At 37.6% G+C, this 10,843-nt stretch overlaps 1 protein-coding gene across 1 annotated transcript in view; it reads right to left on the reverse strand.

The window, feature by feature from the left end:
* Positions 1-8,588, reverse strand: part of LOC129280221 (voltage-dependent calcium channel subunit alpha-2/delta-3-like) — a 40,406-nt gene extending 31,818 nt beyond the window's left edge. The window contains exons 1-3 of the mRNA XM_064111899.1: positions 8,462-8,588; positions 1,997-2,363; positions 1,355-1,504 (exon numbers count right to left, since the gene is read on the reverse strand). Of these exons, the coding sequence (XP_063967969.1) occupies positions 1,355-1,504; positions 1,997-2,182 (336 nt within the window). The 5' untranslated portion in view covers positions 2,183-2,363; positions 8,462-8,588. The remainder of the gene's footprint in view (positions 1-1,354; positions 1,505-1,996; positions 2,364-8,461) is intronic.
* Positions 8,589-10,843: the final 2,255 nt, after the last annotated feature.

Below are 10,843 nucleotides of genomic sequence, written 5' to 3' on the forward strand. Positions count from 1 at the left end.
GGAGTAATGTTAGGTTTAGGCGGTTCGGCGGAGGAGAGGATAGCATTTATCTCTCTTCTTACGGAGCCGATGGTCTCGGCATCAAGTGAACGAATGGCTTAGACGCACTGATAGCTCGGCTGTTGCAGAACATGCTTGGGACTCCGATCATCCACCTAACTGGGATGAGGTCAGCTGCGTTGCTCATGATAAGCATTGGTATACGCGGCGCGTTAAGGAAGCGATTCAGATCCGTTTGCACCCGAGCAATATCAATAGGGACAGCGGCATTGAGATCCCTGATGCATGGTTACCGGCCATCCGACGGCATACTGCATCCACCGTTCAGAGCGCACGGCGCCCGCACCAGCAGGTGCCTGACACCAGCGCAGATGCTGATTGGCCGGCCGCATCGGCCAATCACAGCGCACGGTGCACGCTCCAGCGGGCACCAAGCACCAGCGCGGACCCTGATTGGCCAGCGGCTTCGGCCAATCACAGCGCGGCTCACGCCCGAGTGGAGCCAGACAATAGCTCCCGACGCTATATAACCCGTGCGCAGCAGCATCTTTGCTCATTGCCTGACGAAGTCTAGCAGCTTGCAGACGAAACGTCGCTTTCACACTACGTTTGCTACATCGTGAGACAACTGGTTAATTTCTTTTACTGAATACTTCACCACGATGAACCTCTTCCACATCATCATGGTTCATATATTTGAAATTCACGTATCATACATTGTATACAGCAGGGCTCCACACAAACCCTTTTTTTCTACTGGTCCAACCAGTTCATGTAGGACTAGTAGATACCCAGTTTTTCCATTTTTTACTGGTCCGAACCTAAAATATACTGGTCCCCCAAATAAAGAAAAACATGAAAAAGACTTGTTTACTTTTGCAGTCTTAACAATCTTAACAATCAGTACACTCACACAATATATTTCACCAGCGCCATTTGTCAAGTTTTAAGATAACAGAGCCATTTTTTAATTCACAAAAGAGGAGAAAATATAGGTTGTATCAGTTTGATATATCTTTTTATACCGGTGGCTATTTGTGAACAGTTACTGGCCCTACAGCAATTTTTACTTGTCTGGGACCGTCGGACCAGTGCCAGTGTCGTGCGCTGGTACAGGGCTTGACTATCATCAGAAGAATCGCAATTTGAAGTGGCACAGCTTACAATTATCTGTATTGATTTGTATCTTGTGATTCTCAAAATATATACGTTAGAGGGGGTGCATGTCCCTTGCACCTCGTCTGGATCAGTCATCAATTCGTATCCACTTTGTAGTTGGCACTTGTAAATGAACTTTGCGTTGACAGGCAAACAAATCGAAATTGGACAATAAATTCTGAATTGAATCACTCACTCTAGCTGTCCTCTCCTTCCTCACGAAGTACTCCCCTAAAAGGTCTTTGACCCTTTTGACGGTCTCATTGCCATTTTTCTCTTGTAACGTGTAGTTTGCTGTATCAAAGAAATGCTGGGTGTGGTGAGACTGTAAACCTTCACTTGTAAGCTGAAATAAAAACATGGGTTAAAAATGTGTACAAACAGTGAACAGGAATAGAAGAATGAGCTGAGTGGTATACATACATAATGATGATAACTATAATACACAACACTTGTTCATGTATAAGAGCATTATGACACCCCAAGGTCCAAGGTGTACACATACATGTATGTGTCATAATGTGATCAATTTTCTTTGTACATGTACAGTGTAGGTACACTCGTATTCATGCTTGTGCAATGACACTTGAAAGCCGACTTCAAACTTTTAATATCAAATTGATACCGAAAACAAAGAAAAATCTACTGTAAACAAGACAATGTTTACAATTAACCATAGCCTTTACAATTTCTACTTTTAATATATGCATATAGTACATGTACCAGTGCTAGCTTCGTTTGTCTAAATTTTAGAAGGGGACATTTTTGTTAAAAATTGATATTAATATTTTATTATTAAGGGGTTAATACGTATGTAGAGTACAAGAGATCCACTCACATGGAGAATATAATTCTGTACAAGTGTTGCCCAGTTCTGCACATGCGCATCCAACGTCCCATCCTCCGCATCTTTACTATAACTGTACATCTGAGATTCCCCGTACGTCATCTCTCCATCACTCGGCCGTGCAAACAGCACCAGCGACGACGCCACCACTAATATGATACAGCTGGAGGCCATCATGGTTTACTGTATATGCTCAGTGCTCTAGTACGAAGTTTTTATACTGGCTGGCTTGCTTGCTTGGCAGGCTTGTGGAGGATGAAATTCCAGACACCCCTGTAAACTGCATTGGTTCAGTGGCGGTTTGGCATGATGGTTGAATTCTTTTCACACCTACTCTGAAATTTGTACTTGATTAAACCTAGACAGAAATGTGAGGAAAGGATATGAAAACTAGTACATCGCTTGTGTACAACAGATAATACAATGTACATATACACATACATGTACATGTATATGTGTAGTCTTGAAATAAATTACCATGTTGATTTTGAGTATGTACAGTGCAGTGCTCTTGAAACATTTAATAATAATATTCTGTCTTAATAATACAGTGCTCATAACCACTCAATACATGTATCAGAATGGTGGAAAGCGATTTGAAGATTTATTCAAAATTTACTGTAGACTACATGTATGCACAAAGAGCAGAGCAATCAAGACACCAAAAAGGAGATATATTTGTACCCAGGTAAACTGCAGACATGTACACTATATTATCCATCAGTATAAACCTTTCCCCCACTGCTATCAACTTGTTATATACATGTACCGGTAGTAGCTGGCCCTCTATACCCATTATAAAAAAAAATTGTATCTATCATCTTCAAGCATATCTTTCTTGGTATCAGTATTCTACTAAACCCACCCCTCTCAACTAAAAAAATGGCAGAAAAACATAGTTTACTGACATATTCTTTAAAAGATCCTCCAATTAAATCATTGCAATTGGATTTTTAGGTACATGTACATATATGCTTGTCTGCTAAGATTTAAAGATACATGTATGATACATGCTCTGGTGAGACTCGTTTTGGTTTATTTTCAATGATCAATAAACTGTGTTTACATCTAACATAGATATTGACATGCATGCATGTATGTAAGTAAATGGACTACAATGTATGTAAACCTCAACAATCTCATTACAACTTTACATGTATAGGCCTAATAATTGTATCATCATTAATTACGTCATCATCATCATCATCATCATCATCATCATCATCATCTTCATCATCATCATCATCATCATCATCATCATCAATAATCATCAATTGAAATTATCACAAAATCATCATTCAATTTGTTTAAATAGGACATTGTATGAATCAGACACGGGTACAACCTGGGTCCCGTAACACAAAGGTTAGCGATTGATTGTACGCTTGATTTTCACGATTGATTGTACATTGTAGTCAATGGAATCAATCATATAAAAATGTTCTACGATCATTGCTAAGTTTTTTGTTACGGACCCCAGATTAGACGCAATGGTTTTGAAGAGCCCACTATTGTGCAAACACAATAAAGGCTCCTGAAATGGTATTGTGTTCTATCTGAGCCCTACACTGTATTATTGAACCGTTACTGGTATGAATAGTCTATGTGCATATTTTACACACATATAGATACATGTCGCTACAATACACCTCGATATCCCTGAAATGAAAGATCATTGAAGAGCAGAAAACAGTGTGCATAGAAGAATATACCTTCATTGTAAACTAATTAATGGTGGAAAATTCTGAACCAGTAGCGTACACAGGGGGGTGGTAACAGGGGTTCAAACCTCCCCTTAATCTTTTTTTCTACCCAACCCCCCTTAAAAAATTTTGAAGGCCTTTTTTTGCTTGTCAATTTTTTTTTTTTTTTTTGGGGGGGGATGATTTAAAATTTGTGGTGAAGACCTTTTTTCTTTTTTTGGTTGTCAACATTTCAGTCAGCTTGAAACCCCCCTTTCAAAAATCCTGCGTACGCTGCTGTATTGAACAATGCATTTATAAACTGAATGCACACCTGCTTTGCGTGCAAACAATGAAAGTATACATGTAGTATTGCAAGTGGGTATATATGTACACTGATAAAGATTGGTCATTCATTAGACCAATGGAAACACTAATGAATAAAATTGTGGTTCCTGCAAAGAACAGTGTAAGAAAAACAAAATTTGAGCCTACACTGTACGTTTTGTTTTATACTCTAGCTTCTTCACTCCAAATACCATGAATGCAATATACATACACGTACAAGGACATTGTGAAGAGTATGGACATTGGCATTTATTAGGGTGCTTTTGCCCTTTTGAAGGGTATAATTGCCATTGCTTCAAGTGCTATAACATTAAAGCAATTAATTCATACTTTACCTGTATCATATAAAGCTATATACATATATTAACATGTTACAGACACCATGTTTTCATACAGTCATACCATGGAGGTAAAAAAGGATGGAGTAGTACATCGAAATGCGAAAAATGTACATGTAAATGTACATGTTCCGGTAGCTTCAAATTTATAAAAGAAGTACAAACGAGTGAGATATGGTACTCCATACCTTTTTTACCTCCATGGGTATGCATTCATCTACATGCATGTGTGTACAGTACCTCCCCCACTGAGATAACTGGTAATTATGTATGAGCAACGGATGGCGGCCAGACACTGCACATGTGTGTCACTACTGAATTCCCCATCATCTAAATTGATTATGACCTAGCTGGATCAATATTCCTTAATAATGATGAGAGTAGAAACTCAATGGCCGGTCACAAAACACAGCGCATGAACGTGTACACAAACGGTGGATCATGGTGATACATGTACATGTATGTATTCATCTGGAATCATATTGCAAATTGAAAGTTACCATTTTAAACATGCACATGTGCAATGAAGAATTCTTGAAAATAGCAATGTGCACTACAGGGTGGAAATACTTTTTTATTTTTTAGGGGCTTTGCACCTTTTTTTCCACATTGGGGCTATTTCTTTCATTTTAAAGATAAATAATACCAGTTGTGGTAACGATTTTCAGATTTAGATTCAAATTCAGATTTATTTCCAACAGAAATGACATAAATATTGATACAAATAATTTTTATACATTTATATCAAATATTAAGGATACAAATCAGTGTCATTACAATTATATCAAAAAACATCAATGATAATTATATACAAAATATGGTGCATATTGTAGACAAATTATAATATAAAATTTAAATAGAAAAAAGGTATCTGTGGAAATGGGAGATTCACTCAAAAGCATAGCTTGTATAATGTGAACCTCCCTCAAGGAAGAGAAAAGAGGGAGAGAGAGAGAGAGACGCAATGGTTGCTATTTGCCTACAGAGACTTACTGAATAGATAAAAAAGAACAAGATAATCTACAGAACAAGACAAAACGAAAAAAGAGTAAAATAAAACGAAAAAAACAAAAACAGGATGACAAAAGGAGAAATAAACATAAATAGAAACGGACGAATTGCGATCTTAAAGGACAAGTCCACCCCAACAAAAAGTTGATTTGATTAAAAAGAGAAAAATCCAATTTAGCATAACGCTGAAAATTTCATCAAAATCAGATGTAAAATAAGAAAGTTATGACATTTTAAAGTTTTGCTTAATTTCACAAAACAGTTATATGCACATCCTGGTGGGTATGCAAATGAGGAGACTGATGACGTCATCCACTCACCATTTCTTTTATATTTTATTATATGAAATAGGGAATATTCTATTTTTCTCCTCATTGTCAAGTGAAACAACGATTAATTCCTCCCTGAACACGTGGAATGAGCATTGTTTTATACTATATGATTCAGTCAATCTGGTCCTTATTGTCAAATCTATAATAAATGAAATATTATATAATGAAAGCAATAAAAAACAAAAGAAATAGTTAGTGAGGGACATCATCGACTGTCTCATTTGAGTTGTGCATATCACTGGTTTGTGAAAATAAGCAAAACTTTAAAATGTCATAACTTTCTTATTTTACATCCAATTTCGATGAAATTTTCAGTGTTTTGCTCGTTTCATTTTTCTATTTTCTATCTATTTATTCAAATCAACATTTTTCTGAGGTAGACTTGACCTTTAAAATGAGTTCAACAGAATCCGATGAAATTACCGTCAAAGTGCTTGTATGGCAGGGGGTCCTAATGCTGCGCGGGTCCTAAAGCTACGCACCACTCATCGCGCATGCAGTTTTTATGGCAAATGCGCACTCTGTGTGTACGTGTGGAACTGTGACTGCAGAGTGACGAACGATTCCTATTCAATTTTTTCTACAGAGGCTGCAGTAAATCTCTAAATGCAGAGAAAACCCACACCTGTTTAGAATTTTAGAGTTATATTCGCTTAAATTTCATTTTACCCTATAATAATATGAATATATTTTAGAAATTGAGGCACAGGAAATACTATTTTTTTGCATGATAAATCGAGCGCGTAGCTTTAGGACCCCTTCTACATCGGGTGGCGAAATCGAGAGGTGTTCGGAAAACACGGCGGGATTTTCGTATTTGTGAGTTTTGCGATATTTTCTTCTTGGTTAATGATCTTTAGAATGTTTGCCACAAATTAGTGAAAGATATTTGTTGAAATATTAAAATTGGGATAGTTTTTATTGTTTGAAAACAAAGTGCGTAGCTTTAGGTCCCCCCATCATACATCATTTATGTATAGAAATATGTGCTGCATGCGATGTTTTGAAATCGGCAGCGAATTATTTATATATGTGTGAGGAACTTCATGTTGGCTCTTAAATCACCAATTTTGAGACTGTGATAGAAGCATGGAAAAGAAGTGAAACTTTGTGTGAAGTAAGAATATTAGTTTTGTTTTTAAAGATCGTGATGTTGCATGAATTTTATATTCCCCCCCCATAAAATCCCACCTTTGTCACTCGGAATATCCGATCGAGTTCACGGTCTCGAAGTTTGGGTAGCGCCTAGCGGTAGTGAAGTGGAGCCTGCACGAACTTCGCTCGAGAGTCGAGGTAATAGTGTAGTGTAGCAGTATAGTAGTGAAGTGGAGCCTGCACAAACATCACTTTGAAAGTTTGAGGCTTGATCCTTGCTGGAGCCGGAGGTACTCTCTCGGCACTCTCTCTCAGGAGAAGTTTTTCATCGAAATTCATCATTTCATAAATCATGACGTCTTCCATACAGCCCAGGGCCAGGCACAGCCTAGACCAAAAGCTTCAGTCTCTGTATTTTGGTTGTTCCGCTGAACTACGTTGGCTCCACTCACCATACATAGACTGAAGGGGATGGGGCCCCGTACCTACAGCCAACGTATAGTGAACTAGCGTTTTAAAGATCGCGATTTAAAACTGTTTTTTAAGCAAAATTGAAAGTTTCATGGTTTCCATTATCAGGGAAATATAAATAAATTAAGTAATTGCATACCTTGGGCCGGAGTTATTGAAAAAAATCCTCTGGATGATTGAGAAATCTGTCATCTAAGACATTTTCACCTGACCTGACGGTTTTTCTTGCAAGTTGCCATCTTGAATGACGTCATTATCGTTAACGTTATTAACTTAATGTCTCGAATCGATATATCGCGATTATAACTAGTACTAGTACTAGTATAACTAGTATCGTTTATCTTCGGTTTCGTTCGCATATGGAGCAGATCGTATAATATCGAAAGCAATATCGATATCACATTCGTGATTGTTGACGTTCGTTTGTAAATATTTTATAGTTTGGCTGCCATTTTGACCATTTTTATCGTGTTCAACCCAATTAAACATCGGTAAAGTATATTTTTCATGCCTTTTTCATCTATATCGTTTAAAGTATTTAAATGTTGAAATATAAATAATTAAAAGTTTGTTGTTTATACATCCTTAGATTGTAAATTCGATGTGTAAAATTACATCAAACTTTGGACTGTGAATTGACAAAAGGGAGGGAATGAGAACACATGCGAGCCCACACGTACACCCTACCGTCGGTAAATGGGGATTACAGTAAAATGTCAGAAATTGTTGAATAAATCCCCAGAAACGACGGTTATTCCTGTCTAGGCACAGCCCTGCAGGCTGCACCAAAGCAGCGGAGTGACCTTCATTCAGCTGATTGAGAGTCAGCAAGGCCCATTCATTGCCATACCAAATCCAATGCCCATGGCGCTTTCACGCTCATGCATGAGAACGATGCGATCCTCAAATGCATTGGAGCATACCTCCAATGATTGAACTTTGAAGCATAGTACGGTACGGTACCTGTGCACGGGCCGAAAGCCTCGGCAGGATCGCAGGAGTAGGCCTACGTACTGTACCGTACCGGTACCGGTACTCTAAAGCAATCGCACGCGCGGGTCATCAGCTGCAAACAAATCATCAAGCGTCTTCAAACATCGGTTAGAATCCCTGAATTCAACCTTTTCTTGCCCAAATAACAAGGGAAAACAGTGATAGATTGTCAGAGATGAGACTTACCTTAAATTTAGCATGTGCACATGTAATCCACGTTAAATCCAAAATAGGCATCAATTATTTTTTTTCGCCGGCCTCATACAGCTCGTCGCCATATTCATATCCACTTTAGATTAACATTGTAGTCTGTGTTGCAGACCCTGAAGTTCACAACTAGACTTTCTTTCGAGGGACCGTACCGGGGACTGGGGATGGAGTTTATTTTTTTTTTTTTTCGGGGGGGGGGGGGGGGGCATGAGTGACAAGGCGACTGGTGGTTATTTGTTATTATTTTATTTTTAAAAACATTTTTACCCTTATTTCACTGGAAGAGTACCGGATAGCTTTTACATATGAAAAAAGTTTTTTTTTCATCAGAATCCCTTGCAAAGCCTATTTCTGCCCAAAACAATTTTTTTTCCTTTTAATAATCAGTATGGTTAATTCCCAAATTTCGTTTCGATGGGATTGTGCAATCCATAATAAATCTCTCTGGTGCAGCTACCGGGCAGCTATATGCACCTCTGCACTAGCTGTCACTATATCTCAAATAGGGAGCAAAACAGTTAAAGGGTGCATATATACAGCAATAACTCAGTGACTAAGTTCATTTTGAGGGATTCTTTTTAAATGTATCTTACAACTTTAAGGATTTGAAGCACACCTTAGTTTTAATTCTGTACTTTGCGGCAGCACCAGTGTAATAATATTTGGGACACTGCCCCCTCCCCCACTGCAAATGGCCAGATCGAGGTGCGACTGAATCTCATTTTATTTCATATAGGCTTCTATGACGACAAAAATCTCAGCTATCATGGCAATTTTTTCAATCTTTAGCAATTTGAAGAGCTCATTTGCGAAAGGGGTTGGATTTATTTTTCATCAATTTGGGTCTTATTGTGTTAACTTAGTTTTAGTAACTCTTCAAGATATTAAAATTTTGAAATTTCCATTCCCAGAAAGTGAAAAAAATTAATTGGCAAAGAAAATTTTCTTTATTTGCAAAAAGTGGAAGCATCGTGGTGTAGATAGCGGTTGTGACCCTCGCCTTGTAATCAGAGGGTCATGTGTTCGAATCCCACCATGGCCTATATAGCGTCCTTTGGCAAGGTGTCAATCCACACTTTGCCACTCTCACCCAGGTGCTAATTGGGTATCGGTAGGAAACAACTGTCATTGTGGCTGGTTAAGCAAGTGTGCGCCTAACAGGCTGCTAAAAAGTTATGAATCCAGCGATCGACCGGGTAATTGTGAAGCGCTTTGACTGGCGCTTTGAACAAGAAAAAAAGGAAGATAAAAAGGCAGAACGCATACAAATTTTTCAAGAAACACAGAAGCGAGGGAGCGAAGACCCGAAGTGACCGAGCTTATCATTGGGACGCTTTGTATTTATTGAAGTGAAATTGAAGGATTTTATGCCCACTTTTGGTGAATTTTGTGAAAGTTTTCAGTTAAAAAAATGTAGGTTTTCAAAATTTCTGGGGGAGGGGGGCAACTGCCCCCTGCTGCATATGGCCATACTCACCAACATTCTTTTTCTCTTATTTTTATGTTTTTTTGTAAACCAACTTATCAAGAAATAAGTCAGTTTTCATAGGGCATCACAGAATTGGTCAAGTCAACATAAAACAATCATAGCAACACTACTAGTAAGCAATGGAATAGTAATCATCAAACTTTATTTGGCCACAGAAATATACAAAGTTCATAAACCGATCTATCATTTTCCAAGAAAACATTGATATAAAGACCACCATACAAGTATTAATCCTTTAAAAGAAATGGCCTAAAACAACTGTCTGTTATGTGCGTAAATCTCAATTATTTTCAAACTAAAATGCAATGTTTCATAATAATTTCTTACATCATGTATGGTGTAATGTACAGTCACATCAAAGAAACAGACTCCAATCAAACCAATTGTATAGTCATTGTTTAAGGTCAACTCTACCCCTGAAAAATGTTGATGTGAATAAATAGAGAAAAATCAAACTAGCATAACACCGAAAATTTCATCAAAATCGGATATAAAATAAGAAAGTTCTGACATTTTAAAGTTTCGTTTATTTTTCACAAAACATTGATATGCACAACTCGATGACATGCCAATGAGACAGTCGATGATGTCCCTCACTCACTATTTCTTTTGTTTTTTATTGTTTGAATTATACAATATTTCATTTTTTACAGATTTGACAATAATGACCAACTTGACTGAACCATATAGTATTAAACAATGCTAATTTCACATGTTCAGGGAGGAATTAATCGTTTTTTCACTTGACAACGAGGAGAAAATTAGAATATTTCATATAATAAAATACAAAAGAAATAGTGAGTGGATGACATCATCAGTCGTATCATTTGCATACCGACCAGGATGTGCATCTGTTTTGTGAAATTAAG

This window comes from Lytechinus pictus, chromosome 17 (genome assembly GCF_037042905.1).
Source record: "Lytechinus pictus isolate F3 Inbred chromosome 17, Lp3.0, whole genome shotgun sequence".
NCBI classification, from domain to species: Eukaryota; Metazoa; Echinodermata; class Echinoidea; order Temnopleuroida; family Toxopneustidae; genus Lytechinus; species Lytechinus pictus.